General features: G+C 44.0%; 1 protein-coding gene across 3 annotated transcripts in view; it reads right to left on the minus strand.

Moving 5' to 3' along the window:
- The window catches only part of RARB (retinoic acid receptor beta), a 440,801-nt gene that overhangs the window by 100,354 nt on the left and 322,474 nt on the right, over positions 1-17,973 (minus strand). For all 3 annotated transcript variants that reach the window (XM_049710130.1, XM_033431957.2, XM_004271906.4), the window contains exon 3: positions 8,869-9,010. In XM_049710130.1, coding sequence (XP_049566087.1) covers positions 8,869-9,010 — 142 coding nt within the window. The remainder of the gene's footprint in view (positions 1-8,868; positions 9,011-17,973) is intronic.

The following is a 17,973-nucleotide window of genomic DNA, read 5'->3' on the forward strand; positions in this document are numbered from 1 at the left end:
ATTTTTATTTTCCAGCTTCCATGACGTTTTTAAGTATAAAAATATGAAGTTTCTAGTCTTTCATTTAATTCGGGGCTGGGGGAGGGGCTTTTGGGGATTTGTGTGTGGCGGGGAGAAGGCAGGGTTAACGCTGCATCTCTGCTGAACAGAGCAAAATGATCACAGTGGGCCTCACAAACACAGTAATGGGCTACGACATGGGAACAAATGAAGAAATAAACTGAAATTAGAAAGACATTACGTGACCTGATGATGATGTTTATGTAATTTTCCAAGTACACAAGGCAACCGACAATATGAATCTCCTCGTTATTAAGCCAGTAAGATCCAGCCATGGAACCAACGAGCACATTAATATAATTTGTGCACCAAGAAAAGTGATTTTAACTGAGGTTAAATGCCTTTAATCCAAAAGGTTTGTTTTAATGTAAGTTTAACACTAAAGGGGAAATGAGAGAAACAGAGAACAACAAAAGCCTCTCGTGGAAGTATCTAAGTGTCCGCACAAAGCACATTTATGGCATCCAACCCACCCATGGGGACGTTCACATCTAAAGTATAAATCGGAATTTAGAGACTTTATAAAAAGCCGTTTTTAAGCTCAATATGCCCCAAATGAGAAGTTGTCAATGAGTGCTTAGGGACTCTTAAATTCAGAGATTATTCAATTGCTCTATTCTACAAAAACACTTATGAAACTGTCATAGTAAAAAAAATGCTGTGAAATAAACACCGAACAGCATTCTCACACAAAATCAAAAGACGTGTTTTGCCTACCACTCAAAGGCATGGATTACATAAATATAAGCTCAAAGAGAATGTAAAGAGGGTCCTTTGTAAATTAAAAGCCAGCGATTTTGAGAAAGGAAAGAAGAAATAGAAGGGGGTGACAGCCTCAGTACCTTCCCTAACATCTTTTGTTACAGACACTGGTGGAGGGCGCCCAACCTGAAGGCCAGAGGCTCAGGGAACCCGGCATATGTTAAAGGCACCAGGGACCACAATTCCCCCTTCATCACAGCTCACGAGCCTTCGTTCAGGCTAGTTCTCATATCCCACTCTCCTCCCCCAAGTCCAGCCTGTTCCTGCACCTCTGCCTTTTGTCTGTGAGCAACTTCACTGACAATGAGACAGGCTGGGACCTGGGACCCTTTGCTGCAGTGCTTGCACCTGGACAAACTCTGCTCCAGCAACAAAATACAAAGAAACTATAAGGGACTAAAAATAGCTGTGTGCATGCACAGCTGGGACAAAATTATGCACAAGATACAAAAAGACCCAAAACCCAGCTGCCACTTCTGAAGAGCCTGGAGCGAAAGCAGGGCACTGCGCATGTCCTGTGCACTCAGCACCACCAAAGGGGCGGGCAGACCACCTAAGCCACACCTCTGGCCCCACCCCTACCCTCACCCCATATAAGGAACCAGCTCGCCCCCCCACTCAGGGGGCAAGTGAGCGAGGGAACCTGTTACTTGTTCTCGCTCCCCTCTGCTGCAGCAGGGGCCTCAATAAAGCCTTGCCTGGATTTCTTGTCTGGCCTCTAGTAAATTTCTACTGATTGAGGAGGCCAAGAACGTTGGTCGTATCACCAAGGTTTGGCAAAAGGGAGCCGCGATCCCACAGCCACCCCTTGTCCATCTCAGCCTCTCCACCTTCACTGGGCCTTTCATGCACAGTCACACAGGATGCCTGCTCAGCTGAACAGTCTGCCCAGCAAACACACTAGAAGATCTGACGTCTTCCAGGAGAGGCAACTGGCAAGAGGCAGCTGACTGACGAAACACTGTTGTCTAAACAGGATGAAAAGCATCAGTTCTCACATCACACCCAGGCTGTCAGTCAACAGGAATGCTCCTCGCATCCAGGTAGAAAACACAGCCCCAGAGAAGGTGCATAACTTGTTCTGGGCCCGGAGCAGAGAAGTGAGTGAGTGACAGCTGAATAGCTATACCCAGAAAGGCTCTGTGACTGACAACTTTTCACAATGTAAAGCTAGGGAGATGCTGGGTTTGGTCATCTCTTAATACAGCCACATCGCTAAGTATTAGAGAAATACAAATCAAAACTACAATGTGGTATCTCACCTCCCACCGGTCAGAATGGCCAGCATCAAAAAGTCTACAAACAGTAAATGCTGGAGAGGGTGTGGAGAAAAGGGAACCCTCGTAAACTGTTGGTGGGAATGTAAATTGGTGCAGCCACTATGGAGAGCAGTACGGATGTTCCTTAAAAAACTGAAAATAGAGCTACCATATGATCCAGCAATCCCCCTGCTGGGCATATACTCAGACAAAACTATAATTCGAAAATATACATGCACCCCAATGTTCACTGCAGCACTGTTTACAATAGCCAAGACGTGGAAGCAACCTAAATGTCCATCCACAGAGGAATGGATAAAGAGGATGTGGTACATATATACACTGAAATATTACTCAGCCATAAAAAAGAATGAAATAATGCCATTTGCAGTGACATGGAAGGACCTAGAGATTATCACACTGAGTGAAGTCAGTCAGACAGAGAAAGACAAATACCACCCATCCCTTGTATGTGGAATCTAAACAACGGTACAAATGAACTTATTTACATAACAGAAATAGAGTGACAGATGTAGAAAATAAACTTATGGTTACGGGGGGGCGGGGTAAGCGTCGGGGGAGGGATAAATTGAGAGACTGGGACTGACATATACACACTACTATATATAAAATAGATAACTAATAAGGATCTGCTGTAGAGCACAGGGAACCAACACTCCACTCTGTAATGGCCCATATGGGAAAAGAGTGTTAAAAAGAGTGGACGTGTGAATATGTATAACTAAGTCACTTTGTTGTACACCTGAAACTCACACAACATGGTAAATCAATCATTCTCCAATAAAAAATAAAAAAATAAGTAAACCACTTGGCCACTCTGACTTCGCTGAGGAAAGCATCGTGCTAGCTTCTCGGCCTACAAGGTGAGGAAGACAGGACGCTTGCCGTTCAGGAGTTTATAATCAAGCCAGGGAGCCTCGCGCTATAAGCTTGTGGTTCCTGGACGTATGTTCAGAGCCCCGCGGGAGCGCAGGGGGAAGAGTGCATAACTCTGCCGGGAGTGTGGGGTGGGGTCCGGGGGCGGCTTCCAAGAGCAAATGGCATCTCAGCAAACTCCTGCAGTTCCTCGGACAAACGAGTGGAAACCCAACCCCAGGGAACAGCCTTTGCCGGAGCGTGCAGGTGTGAGGCTCACGGGTCCTCAGGCTCCAGGGCAGCTGGAAGCTGGGTGACGGTCCGTCGGAGGAAAGCAGGGGACGGTGGGCGGGGGCGAGCTGGGGGTGAGGTCACCACTGGGGGAGCCCCTGCAAGCCTCGGGCCAAACCCAGCCCTACACCTGCTTTTGTAAATAAAGATGTGCCGGCACACAGGCAGACCCCTTTGTCCACGTATTTTCTACTGCCGCGTTTGTGCTACCACGGCAGAGTTAAGGAACCGAGACAGACGTCATACGGCCCACGAAGCCGAAACATTTTCTACTGGACCCTTTTTTAAAAGTCTGAGGATCGCTGGCTGAAAGACTTGAACGATCGCTGGGATTTCCGTAACTGACTCAAATGCGTGTGGTCAGCTCCTGTGGTCTCCAAGCAGCGTGGTCTCAACTGGCTCCCTCCCCATCACGGACATAAGCTTGTCTGCATAGCTCATTGACAATCCCAAATTTTGTGTCTTCATTTACTGTTGAACCTTTTTTCCTTGTTCCTACTTCAGGGCTTTGCTACACACTTTCCTTGCCTGACACGGTTACAAGCATCCCACCCGCCAGCAGAAGCTCATCACTCAACTTGGGAGTCGTGTTACTTCCTTTGCTTCCTCCCCAAGTTCTTCATAAATTTTTGTACTGCTTTTAGAATGCAGCTGAAAATCGATTTTTTTCCCCTTACTGTTACCACTTTCAAATCCCATGGTCTGACAAAGAGCTACTCCTCCACAAAAAAGGTTCCCCTACTGTACAAAGCCCTTGGAAAATATAAGGCATACCCACCAGCATGTACAGAACAGAAAAATGAAGAAATAATCATGCTTTGCTGACGGGACACACAATAAAGGATTTCTTTTACCAGTACATCCCCTTATACTTTTAAAACCAAATGTGATCTATGAAAATTAAATTTGCACATGATTTTCCAGGGCGTACATCTCTAATATGTAGCAAGGAGTGTAATTATTGTTTTATTAACCACTGGCAATAAAACCCAGAGTTTTCAAGGCTGCTTTTTACGGCATGCAGTATATGTTGCTCCCTGGGCCCAGATCCCAGGGCTGCACCTTACCAACCGTGTTACCTTGAGTAAGTTAACCTCTCCGTGCCTCAGCTTCCACATCTTGCTGGAGAGGAGGGAGAGAGGAATTATAACTAACCTACCTTACAGGGTTGTTATGAGGATCAAATGGTATGAAGTATTACAAGAGGTTAATGCAGTGCCTGGCCCACAGAAAACACCGCGTCTATGTTAGCGGCTACCATAGGATGATTCTCAGGTTTCTTTCTTTCTTTTCCCCCGCAGCATAAAGAATAAGAACGTACTAGGAACAGCGCTGCGAGACGATATTTCATGGGGAACATGAAGTTGTTTCTGCCTCCTGACTTTCTGGTTTCCCACCGAGAAACACTTCTTCCACACCCTTGGCTCTTGTGGTTTGGGTGGGTCCGGAGCTGGGCACACGATCCCAAACTAGCCAATCACCATATTCAGCCCCCAACACCCCAAAGTCCTGCATTCACAGAGGATCTGAGGCTCTCTCTTTCTGCCGGGTAGGCCATTGGTTGGCCATTTGGAAAATCTTCCCAGAAACAAAACCAACACAGCAAAAAAAAAAACAACAACAAACCAGCTCTGAGAAATGAAGAGGAACGATGAGAATGCCCCCAAAACAAACGTGAGCCTTTGGATCCAGTCGTGTCATCCAGTGACATGTGTTGATTTTTTAGCTTATGTCAGGTTGGAGCTGGGTTCTCTGTCCCTTGCGTCCAAAGGGTTCTGATACATACTCGTGAAGTGACATGACCTCTGGCCCCAATGGAACGCAAACCTTGCTAATCTTGGTGCTGCACAGGAAGCATGGCGAGCAGAGGTGGCAGATGTGAACTGTAAGCTTGGTTCTGTCTTTAGCCAGTTGGGGATTTGCTGGGAAGAGCGTTTCACCTTTCTGGGTCCTGGTGTACTCGTATGTCAAAGGAGAGAGGTGAGTGAAAATCAGTCTCTAAGATCTGTTTTCAGCTGCACTGTCCTATGAGTCTCTGTTACTCCTGGGTTTGTTTCAGTGGTGGGTACTGTGGTATAATTGATTAGTGATTCTCATATGCTCCACCGTCCTATGAGTCTCTGTTACTCCTGGGTTTGTTTCAGTGGTGGGTACTGTGGTATAATTGACTAGTGATTCTCATATGCTCCACCGTCCTATGAGTCTCTGTTACTCCTGGGTTTGTTTCAGTGGTGGGCACTGTGGTATAATTGATGAGTGATTCTCATATCTTCCTGCTTCCTTCTGTTTCAACTTTTAAAATGTTCTATTAGACTCTCGGTCACTGTACTCCAAGTGGATATTTCTTCCCCTTCAATTTCCTTCTGAAGAAAATATATTTATTTTTGTTTACTTGGGCATAATGATCCCATTTTCTTCCCATTTCTATATTTTTAAATCTAATTAAGGTGACAAGTTCCTTGAGGGTTGAAACTAGAGTTCTCCTGTGGGTGTAAACATTATTTTTTTTAATTGGCAACCAACCTTCCAGTTTTTACAGAGAAGCAGGATATGGGTTTTAAGTAATGTAAGCAGGAAATGGGTCTCCAGCCCACGCAAAATAAATGCAAAAGTACTGATTTACCCCGAGTCCACATCTGGCTTACTCATTTATAATTTTAGCCTGAACTGAAATTCTCCCACAGAACTGCAGTGTAACATCCACATCTACAGAACGTCAGACCAAAAATGGGGAGTTAGGGGGATAATTCTGTGAGTCTCGCTTATACATATAAATAATTTGCCTGCTTCAGGGCAATATCATGCTTTTCTCATTAGTGCTAGGGTTTGGGGACTGAGCTAAGTAAAGATTAGCTTCAAAGCTTCACATTCATGGATTTTTTAAAAAAGGTTTTTAAAATAACATTTATTTCTTAAAAGTTAACATGTGCATAATAGGAAACCAAAAAACACAAGAAGCAAAAAACAAAGTCATCCGTAATCCCGAGCAGTTTACCATCTGATGTGTCCTTCTAGGTCTCGTTTCTGTATTTACACAACTAAGCATCCATGTTTATGTAATTAAGACCATACAGTTAGGTATCATGCTTTTTCACACGCCATGAATATTTACCATTTCAAAGTCCCAAAGCTATGAGTACTTTGATAACCAAGAATGTACTACACCAACTCAATCTGGAAGGGAAGAGTCATTCAATAGCTCTAAAGTTTGGAGGGGATCAAAGGACCTGGCTGAGATGCGCTCAACAGAACCGCCTGGAGGAGGTGACCCTCCCAGAAGGGACGGCATACCCAGCATGCATCCCTGTCTGGTGACTCCAGGCTTGCTCATTGGGACCTTAATTATGAATAAGACCCCAGCCTCAACTGCCTTCATGAGTCCTTGGCAGAGAGAAGCAAACCATCGGAGGCAGAGGTTCCAGGGGTGGTGGGTTCGGCAACTCAGGGATGCCGGTCAGGGCCCGCGTTCTGTCTGTCTTTCCATTCTTCCACCCACAGAGCCTGCTCTGTCCTATAGCCGACCTCCCTTGGGGCTGGAGAACACTTGCGTCTCCTTGTTCACGTGCATCAGAAGGCAGGACACTTCTGCCCCAATATTCTAAGCATGAGTCTTTTGTTTTAGTCATTTTGTTTTGATACAATTTCAAATTAGCTCAAAAGTTGCAAGAATAGTTCAAGGAACTCCTTCACTGTGTATCCCTTCACTCAGATTCACAAGTCTTAATATCCTGCCACGTTTTCTTCCTCTCTTTCATTCTCTCTCTCTCTCTCTCCACACACGCACACACACACACACACACACACACAGCCCTTTTGGACCATGGAGAGTTAGTGGCACATATCAAGAATAAGAACATTCTCTTATGTAACGATAGCACAGTGATCAAAGTCAGGACATGCAAAGTTGATTCAATGTGATATTCTAATTGACAACCTATATTCGAATTTCAATAACTGTCCCAATAATGCCCTTTATAGGTAGCTTTCCTCCACTGCAGGGTCACCAGGATCATGCCTTGCACTTAGCTGTTATGTCTCAGTCTGTCTGTCTTTCATAATCTTGGCAATTTTGAATTTTAGTTTAGTTTTGGTTTTTTAATTGGGTTATTTCCTTCCTTATCAATGAGTTTTCAGAGGTTTTCCATATTCTACATATAAGTCCTTAGCAGATATGTGATTTGTGAATATTTTCTCCTCGTCTGTGGCTTGGCTTGTCATTAATTTCACAGTGTCATTTGAACAGCAGACATTTGCTGATTTTGATGAAGTCTGATTTACCATTTTTTTCCTTTTATGGGTCACGAGCATGAGTCTTGAACTCATTCTCACTGGACCAGCCTAGGTTACACGTTCGCCATGAACCAATGACTGTGGCTGGGACAGGTTATACTGATTGGCTTGAGTCAAATGAATGGATCCAACCCTGATGTCTTCCCTGAGGGGTAGAAACCCAAGACGTAGAAAAGCCTATGTAAACCCTGGGCAGAGTTAGGAAAGGCGAGGGGCAGGAAAGACACTGGGCAGGCTGCCAAGAAACATCCCAAGTCAGAGCTCCCAGCAGAGCTCCTGTCGGCCAGCTGCGCACTCTCAGGGAAGCCCTGCCCGGCTCCAGGGGCCTCGCTCCCATGGCCACACGTCCCAGTTCCAAAATCCAAGAGCGTCTAACCAACATAAAGCCTTCAAACCCCGCTGTCGGACTGTGGCTTTTCGTCTCACTCTCGTAGGGGTCAGTGGGCGTGGCTTAGCATCTCCAGGGCCCCTCAGAGCGCCCCGCCCAGTGCCCCACTCAGATGCTCAAGTGTCAGGACGCAGTGGGGGCAGGTGGGCAGCGATTCCACTGAGCGCCCAACCAGGCACACATCCCTGCGTCTTCCTTACACCTGCCTGAGCCCGGCCACGCGCCTGGCACGTTCTTGTTCCCTTCGTGATTTTTTGGTGCTGTATGTACTCTGCCTGTATATGTACTCTGCATGTATAATTCAAAGCCCCACAAGCAGATGATTATGGACCACTCATTTTTAATCTATTCAAATATTCTCTTCTGAATTAATCAAGTGAATAACTGTTTGGAGGAGTGGGGCTGAATCGAGTTTGGAAAAATGCCAACATGCCAAGTTTCTAAATGTTTCTTCGACAGCAAAAGTTTTACACTCCCTCCCCTCTGAAAAAAGGGTCCATTATTACCACGGTTGATGGACCCTGTGAAAAAGGGTACATTATTACCACATGCCTCTCGCCTCGTTTTATTCTCATCAACACAGGCAAAGCTCGCTATTCCTACTGTCGAGATGGGGAAACAGAGTCTCCATGTGGCTCTAGGACCAGTTACCAGTGGCTCAGAGACACAGAGCTGGTTAGTAACCGCTCTGGAATACAAGCCTGCTGTCCACGACACCCAGCGCCTGCCTTTTCACCAACTGCCACTCAAATTGTATCTGAAAATCCCCACGGTTGTTCTATTTCCATGTCATCTCTGTTGACACCTACCCTTGGCAAACTATCACTCGTGTCACGTCTGAATTCCACACGCTGACGTCCTCCACGACTTGATTTTGGAGGCTGAGCAATCATATTTATAGATAAGGCAAAGAGAAAAGAATTTTTTGGAGACTCCACTTACATTCTTTGGACATTCCCACTTCAAAGCACTTCTGGAGTCGACAGTACTGGCATCGATTCCTGGTGACTTTATTAATAACACAGTTCTTATCTCGGTGACAAGTGTAAATCATGTTCTTCTGAATACTTCTGCGGAAAAACCCCTGCAAGCAACCAAGAAGATGAGAAAATTAAGCAAAACTACTGAGCTTCATGAGAAATCAAAGCCAACCTTATCAATTCATTGCCTGCTCGTTCTGAGTAATGAAGTGATGGCAGCAGAAAAGTTAACTTATTTAAGCCTTAAAATCCTTGTGAAATATGAATAGTCAGTTCTCTCCCTTTGCTGCAAACCAGAAAGCCCCTTTTAATCAAAACTGGACTTGCCCGTTATTATCTTGCTAAAAGAAAATGAATACCAAGCGAATTCACTTGGAAAACATAATGCAGAGTTGGGTTCACTCCAAACAGGCTTAACTTCCTAAGTGGCTCCCTTGCTGGCCAGAACAATATCAGGTGAGTCCACTGTCAAGAAAGCCAATAGAAGAAGCATTCCATTTGCAGAAGAAATTATATGCTTCGTGAAAGAATTAGGTCTTTCCAAAGGCATCTTCTCCAAATGCTTTTACATATTTAGCTCTCGTGATAATATTTAAAACACGATTTAATTTGCAAAGTGTTTAGAAAAATATTATCCAAGATTGGAAACAAGGCAGAAAAATGATTGTCTGCTCATTTAATGGCATGTGGGAGCTGTGACGTCCAATATGATAGCTACGAATCACGTGTGGCTATTTAAATAATGAAAATTAAATAAAATTAGTATGATAATCTCCAGGTCCATCCATGTTGCTGCAAATGGCATTATTTCATTCTTTTTAATGGCTAATATTGCACTGTATGTATGTACCATATCGTCTTTATCCATTCACCTGTGGATGGACATCTAGGTTGCTTCCATGTCTTGGCTACTGTAAACAGTGCTGCAATGAACACTGGGGTGCACGTATCCTTTCAAACCATGTTTTTCTCCAGATATACGCCCAGGAGTGGGATTGCTGGATCATATGGCAGCTCTATTTCTAGGTGTTTTTTTTTAAGGCACCTCCGTAGTGGCTGCACCAATTTACATTCCCACCAACAGTGCAGGAGGGTTCCCTTTTCTCCACGCCCTCTGCAGCATTTACTATTGGTAGACTTTTTGATGATGGCCATTCTGACTTATGTGAGGTGATACCTCATTGTAGTTTGATTTGCATTTCTCTAATAACTAGTGATGTTGAGCATCTTTTCATGTGCCTCTTTGGTCATCTGTATGTCTTATTTGGAGAAATGTCTACGTAGGTCTTCTGCCCACTTTTTCTTTCTTTTTTTTTAAACATCTTTATTGGAGTATAATTGCTTTACAATGGAGCCCACTTTTTGATTGGGTTGTTTGTGGTTTTTTGTGTTTTTTTGATATTGACCTTCATGAGCTGCTTGTAAATTCTGGAGATTAATCCCTTCAAGTGCTCAACAGCTACACATGTGCAGGGGCTACCACACTGGGCAGCACATGTACAGAATATTTCCATCATTGCAGGAAGTTCCCTCGGGCAATGCATACGCCGCACTGACTGACAAACTTACACGAGTCATCTAACGGTCTCGGGAAATGTAACTTCCTTTGACTTACTGTTTATTATTGACTGGACCTTGACTCTGTAAAGACTGTAGAAGACTGGTAACTTATAAATCATATGTGCCTAGTATAGGTGCGAAGATTCCTGCCTGGTTGAAATATAACCAAAGATTATTGTTTTATTGCCTTGTAGGACATTAAGCAGTTGGGTCTAACTTTGCCACCTTATTCCAGCATTCTTTTTTCCAATCACCCTATCTGTCTGTCTGCCTACCTCCCTCCCTACCTATTTTTTTCATATCCTTCTTTGAACCAGCTTTGTCATCTGACTGTTTCCCTCGTTAATGAGTGAAATAAGTCTTCAACATGTGCTTACTGCATATTTGAATAAGTATTGTTTTTTAACTTTTGGAAAGTTATATTTTGACCAAAGAAGCAATTTATCCTGATTTTTTGGGAAACACTGATGAAACAAATCACACTTCAGGCTCCATGAGCACAGGGTCTCCCCCCAGCTTCTCCTCTCTGCGTACCCATCTCCCCACACAGCTTTGCAGAGAACGGAAAATTAAGTGGTGCTTGTTAAGACAGAGATGATTGAAGAGTGAGTGATGGGTAAACCTGCTGTCTTTTCTCATTGCCCAACAAAAACCTCTACGCTGCTAGGAGTATTACAAGCAAGGAGTTTTACCTCATCAATTGTGATGTGACTTTTACCTCCGTTAGTAACAATTCTCTTGAATGTGGGAAGCACACCATCCACTGTGTTGAACAGCAAACAAGACTTGCCATCTGAGTTCAACTTTCCCTGTAGTACATTAACACCCCAGGAGCCAGAACTGAAGACCTTCAAAGCTAAAGCACATTAGCAAAGGAAGCTCACGTAACACACACTGCTTAGGATATTTACGTGGGCACCCTAGGATTTTAACATCTAAAAAAACATATTTTTACTGGCATGGTTCGACTGTAAACGCCTGGAAATCTTGTTTAAGGTTGCAACTCCTCTTACATCCCAGACACACACATTTTCCAAGAAAATGTAGTTTATTTTTGTACCTCTGGAGCTACAAATATGCTCAGAATCTAAAATAACAGGTTATAAATACTTTGAAGCTCTAAGAGAATCTGTGCACTATGGTCACCTCAAACATATTTTTTCCTGCAAAGAATACCTACAGGACACTCTTGGCTGCCAGACGTACAAACTCAATTGACAGAAACTTCACTGCTCTCCCGTCAAGTAACACTGACACATGGAAGATCCAGTCTTTTTGCAGGTGTGAAGCAAGTGAGCTATGGACCAAGGTGACCTCCTCCACTTATTACAAACTGAATAATCAGTTCAGCAAATTCTTAGTGAGTGAGCACAAGGGAGCGGAAACCAATCTCCTGACACCCGGATGAAAGAAGAAGAGAGAATTAAGAACTTTATATGTCACTAATTATGCAGTCAGCGTGGTTCAGGAACAATGACAGCAGAAATTAAATAGGACTTCTTGGTTTTCCAAATCAGAGTTTGGGCTGGATTTCATGAGGAGGTCTAAATTTCAGTAAATCATTTCCACTAGGCTAGAATACTTGCTGACTAAAATGTATGCTGTGAGGTATTTTTATTCATGGCCTGGGTAAACAGAAATGCTCTCTGAGGCCAAAGAGAGGACTGCATTGTCCAAACCCCCCTCCTCCACAGTAGATACTGTGAACCGTTCTGTAAACCTCGTTTCTACCGCTTGGAGGGCCTTGTGTGTGCGTGCGTGCGTGTGGCACCATAGCCCGTGTCACCAAAATTTTATCTACTTAATGTTTTATTTAGGTTGATTCTTCTTTATTTTTTTTTTTAAGATTTGTTTTGATGTGGACCATTTTTTAAAAGTCTTTATTGAATCTGTTACAACACTGCTTCAGTTTTATGTTTTGGTTTTTTGGCCCCAAGGCATGCGGGGTCCTAGCTCCCCGACCAGGGATCGAACTCGCACCCCCTACAATGGAAGGCGAAGTCCCAACCACTGGACTGCCAGGGAAGTCCCTCTTCCTTTATTTTATTTATTTATTTATTTATTTATTTATTTATTTTGCGGTACGTGGGCTTCTCACCGCTGTGGCCTCTCCCGTTGCGGAGCACAGGCCCCGGACGCGCAGGCTCAGCGGCCATGGCTCACGGGCCCAGCCGCTCCGCAGCATGTGAGATCCTCCCGGACCGGGGCACGAACCCGTGTCCCCTGCATCGGCAGGTGGACTCTCAACCACTGCGCCACCAGGGAAGCCCCCTCTTCCTTTATTTTTAACATTATTTAAAATGGAAACCTTTAACCTCTGACTCAATTTGAATACCAGCACCAACTGTCAATATGAGAAGGCATTCATAAAATAAATAAAATGAAGTTGAACAAAACAATAATCAGATGCGATTTCACTCTCGCTGGATTCTGCTTCTGCTAAACCTCACTCCTGGCTGAAAGGGAATGGAGCAAGACTTAGCTACAGATCAGCACTTACTTGAGGCTTCTCTTGAGGAATTCAGAGAAAATAAACATGTTTCTCACTATGTGATTCAATGAGGTTTAACGCCATGAATCTGTCCCACCTAAAATTGGGAGCCTCATAATTTGGGAATCAAAACTGTATCCCAAGGTTGTTACATGTAAAATGAGCTTTAGTCGTACTGAGTTCAAACAGAAACAGACTCAACAGACTTTGAAAATAAACTTCTGGTTACCAAAGGGGAAAGAGGGGAGGGAGGGATAAACTGGGAGTTTGGGATTGACATATACACACTACTATATATAAAATAGATAACCAACAAGGACCTACTGTATAGCACAGGGAACTCTCCTCAATATTCCATAATAACCTACATGGGAACAGAATCTGAAAAAGAATGGATATATGTATATGTATAACTGAATCACTGTGCTGTACACCTGAAACTAACTCCAATATAAAATAAAAATTAAGTTAAAAAAATTCTTAAGTGGAAAAAAATAAAAAGTTTTCCATCAAAGCAAAGTACCAAGTTCAAGTGTGATAGTTCTTGCAGCCAGGAGATGGGTAGGTACGGATGAAGGATTTGGTCCTCTTTGGAGGAGCAGCCCCACGGGACAGAGGGGGCAGGAGGGTGCAGTGGGAGAGTCCCCGCAGGGAAGGAGGGGGGCAGGCTTGGAGAGTCACAGCCTCAGGGCTAGGCGCACTCACGCACTACCTCCTGAGGGAGGGGCTGGAGGCTCACTTCCAAGACCCTTCCCAGCTGTACCTTTCCGGGACTCCAAGTGTGTCCTCGCGCCAGGGAGTGACAAGTTGGGATGGCTTGAGAGTGAGGATGAGGGGGCTTCTGTGGGCAAAGAAGATGGCGAAGGAGGAGGTTTGAAGATGAAGGAAGGAGAGACCGTCCCCCTGTAGGGGTGACAACTGCGATTTCTTCAGACTCACAGACACAGAGATCAGGCTGGTGGTTGCCAAGGGGGAGGGGGTTGGGGGAGGGATGGAGTGGGAGGCTGGGGATTAGCAGATGGAAGCTATCATGTATGGATTGGATAAAAAACAAGGTCCTACTGTATAGCACCGGGAGCTGTATTCAATATCCTGGGATAAACCATCATGGAAAGGAATATGAGAAAGAATGTACATATGTGTGTAACTGAGTCACTTTGCTGTACAGCAGAAATTAACACACAACATTGTAAATCAACTCTACTTCAATAAAAAAAATTAAAAAAAAAACAAAAACAACTGCGATTTGTTTGGACTAGCCTGGGGCTTAAAAGACACCAACAAGAGGGCTTTCAGACGGTGTCACCTTTATCTTGGAGCGGAGACCTCACCACACCTCTGTGGGGACCTGGGGCAGGTGTCTGTGACCAGATGGAGGCTGGAGTGTCAATCCTGGCTCATGGTTGCTGGTCATCAGGAAGTCTGAGGGCCTGGTTTTCTGACACCAAGTCTAGGGTTGCTGGTGCCACGAGTTTCCTCTTTCACTTTCCAGAAACATCCTTTTTCCCAGTAAACACAGAAAACTTCTATCAGGTCTTGAAGATGTTATGTCACCTCACCCAGGAAGCCTTCTCTGACTGATCCAAGCACACATGAATGCTTCCTCTTCTAGATAACCTTGGGCTTTTGCTTCTCCTTCTACATCACACCTATCTGAGTATGATATTTAAAATATTAATCTATAGTACCATCTACTTCGGAGGTTACGTGGCCATCGTGGGGGAAGTCCAGTCTGTGGCCAGCAGTCACAGCCTCAGGAGTCCCATGGGCTTCAGAGATTTCCACCAGTGGGTGTCACAGAAGCACCACCAAGTGTGACATCTTTCTTGCTGGGATTCCAGCCTCCCTGACAGGGGACAAGGAGGGGCATGGGGGCCGGCTCCACAGAACTAGGGTGGACAAGATGGGGACTCCACGGTGACTTCATGTGTCTTCCCTGGACTCACCACAGTGGACTTGGGTGGAAGGAGACAAAGACTGAAGGCAACAACTGGTAGGAACACAGTTCAATATTTCAACACCTAGTACAAATGGACTGGTACAAATCAACTGCATATCCCCAGCACCGGGACAGAACCTGACACACGGCAGATATCCAACAAACAGCTGTCGACTGAACGAATGAACAACGGACACCCTCAGCTATAAAGAGAGCCAGAGTGATAGTCCTGGATGAGCTATACCTTAATTCCACAGAATATTCCGCAATGATAATGTATTCCTTGAGGATGATATTATCTGTACTTAGGGAGGGAAGCATCCAGATTTCCCTGAGGTTAGTAGAAGACCCACTGATTTGAGTTGTAATCAGGTTAGTCAATCAGGACTTCTGCTGGTTAGCCATGATCTGTGTTGGTTAATCTGTTAAGTAACTTTTGTTGGTTAACTGCTAACTTGGTGAAACCTGCCTTCTGCTGTCTAATCATGGCTTCTGCGGCTTAAGCATGACTTCTATTGTTTGAGATCGCCAAAGCAAGTGACACCATGAACGCTCTAACTACCTAGATCAAGAAGCTAGACTTGCATCACAAACTGGGTCAAGTGTTTTCTAACCACAGGTTTTTAAAGCTTTCTTACCTCATAGGCTCTTCTACTCTTGCTATCAAAGACCTGGGGTCCAACCAAAAAGAAAAAAAAATAGTCACTTGGTGGAGAAGGCCACATAGGCCTTAGAGCCATTTGCGAGCCATTTGCTTCGCATCATAGCAATACCCATGGAATGCCCACTCCTGCTCAGACTTCTTCTGTCTCCCCTTGGGGATATGAGGTGCCATTGCTCTAACTAACGTACTACCTGCGGGACAGAAACAATCCTAAATCAGAAGGGACGGTATGTCTCTTGTAAACCGAAATATCCTCCCGCACCTAACTACTTACAATTCGTAATTCCCTTGATGGACTAGTCAGATGTCCCAAATCTAAACAGGACATGGAGAAAAGTGACTCATCTCACTCCTTCTTCATATTTTGATATGACATTAAGTTGGGCCTCCTTCTCTCCTCTCATACTCTCAAATCATTGCTCCGATTCTCATCATTTTTTCTCCCATTCATGGGCCCTGTTTCACCTTCTAGTTTTCAGATATCATCACATATAATATCTTTCACCCTCTCCCAAAGGGGGTGATTTTTTGGTTGGTTCAGATAGTGGGCTAGTGGTTAAGAATTAGGCTTTAAGATATTTTTGTGAAAAATAATTGCCTGGGGACTTCCCTGGCGGTCCAGTGGTTAAGACTCTGTGCTTCCACTGCAGGGGGCACAGGTCTGATCCCTGGTCAGGGAACCAAGATCCTTCAAGCCGCAGGGCAAAAAAAAAAAAAAAAAAAAAAGCCTGTCGTTTGTGTGTTATGTATAATTATATATAATATCTTGCCTTACAGAAATGGAGTGGGGCTGAGATTTTTAAAATTAATTTTTATTGGAATATAGTTGATTTACAATGTTGTGTTAGTTTCAGGTGTACAGCAAAGTGAATCAGTTATACATGTACATAGATCCACTCTTTTCTAGATTCTTTTCCCGTATAGGTTATTACAGAGCACTGAGTAGAGTTCCCTGTGCTATACAGTAGGTTCTTGTTAGTTATCTATTTTATATATAGTAGTATGTATATGTCAATCCCAATCTCCCAATTTATCTCTCCCACCCCTTTCCCCACTGGTAACCATAAGTTTGTTTTCTGTATCTGTGACTCTATTTCTGTTTTGTAAATAAGTTCACTTGTATCCTTTTTTTAGATTCCACATATAAATATCATATGATATTTGTCTTTCTCTGTCTGACTTACTTCACTTAGTATGATAATCTCTAGGTCCATCCAAGTGGCTACAAATGGCATTATTTCATTCTTTTTTATGGCTGAGTACTATTCCACTGTATATATGTACCACATTTTCTTTATCCATTCACCTGTCAACGGACATTTTGGTTGCTTCCATGTCTTGGCTATTGTAAATAGTGCTGCTATGAACATTGGTGTGCATGTATCTTTTTGAATTATGGTTTTCTCATGGTATATGCCCAGGAGTGGGATTGCTGGATCATATGGTAGCTCTGTTTTTAGTTTTTTAAGGAACCTTCATACTGTTCTCCTTAGTGGCTACACCAACTTACACCCCACCCACAATGTAGGAGGGTTCCCTAATTGGTAAGGTAGGAACACACTTTCGGGCTCTGATTTTGCCCCCTAGGTGATATTTACATCATACTGTATGCTGCTGGCACCTACCGAACAGAGGCTGGAGATGGTGTTAGATATCCTACAATGCAGAGCAATTCCCCTGCTGTAGACTGAATGTATCCCCGAAATTCCTACATTGAAGTCTATTGCCCAGTGTGATGGTATGAGGAGGTGGGGCCTTTGGGAAGCACTTGGGCTATGAGGGTGGAGCCCTTATAAAAGAGACCCCAGAGAGCTAGCTTGGCCCTTCCTCCCCCATGTGAAGGTAAAGGGAAAAGACAGATGTCCAGGAAGCAGGCCTTCACAAAACTCTGAACCTGCCAAGTGCCTTGATCTTGGACTTTGCAGCCTCCTGAACTGTGAGAAATAAATGTCTGTTGCTTATAAAAATAATGATTAAAAAAAAAAGAATTAAGGCTGTAGCTCGGGTACACGTGGATTTAAACACTGACTCGGCCACTTACCTATGTGATATTGAGCAAGTTACACTAAGGCCTCAGTTTCCTCATCCGTAAAATGGGGATAATAAAGTACCTACTTCATAGGATCGCTCAGTGCACCCAATCAGGGAACACATATAAAGTGTCAGCACAATGACCAGCGCATAGCAAGAGCCCCACGAATGGCAGCTTTAGTTACTGGCAAAACCTCTTTTTCCAAAGCTTTCTTCTGGACAATTTCGAATATACATTTTGTGTTTAAAATAAAGATTCCCAACTAGGACAGAACACTGTTCTGAATCTCTGAACAACATGGGCTATTGTGGGCAGACAGCCTCATGATTCCAAAGACTCATTCATATATTGATCCATTCACCCAATGCCAATTCCCATCCC

Source organism: Orcinus orca, chromosome 5, assembly GCF_937001465.1.
Source record: "Orcinus orca chromosome 5, mOrcOrc1.1, whole genome shotgun sequence".
Taxonomy (NCBI): Eukaryota; Metazoa; Chordata; class Mammalia; order Artiodactyla; family Delphinidae; genus Orcinus; species Orcinus orca.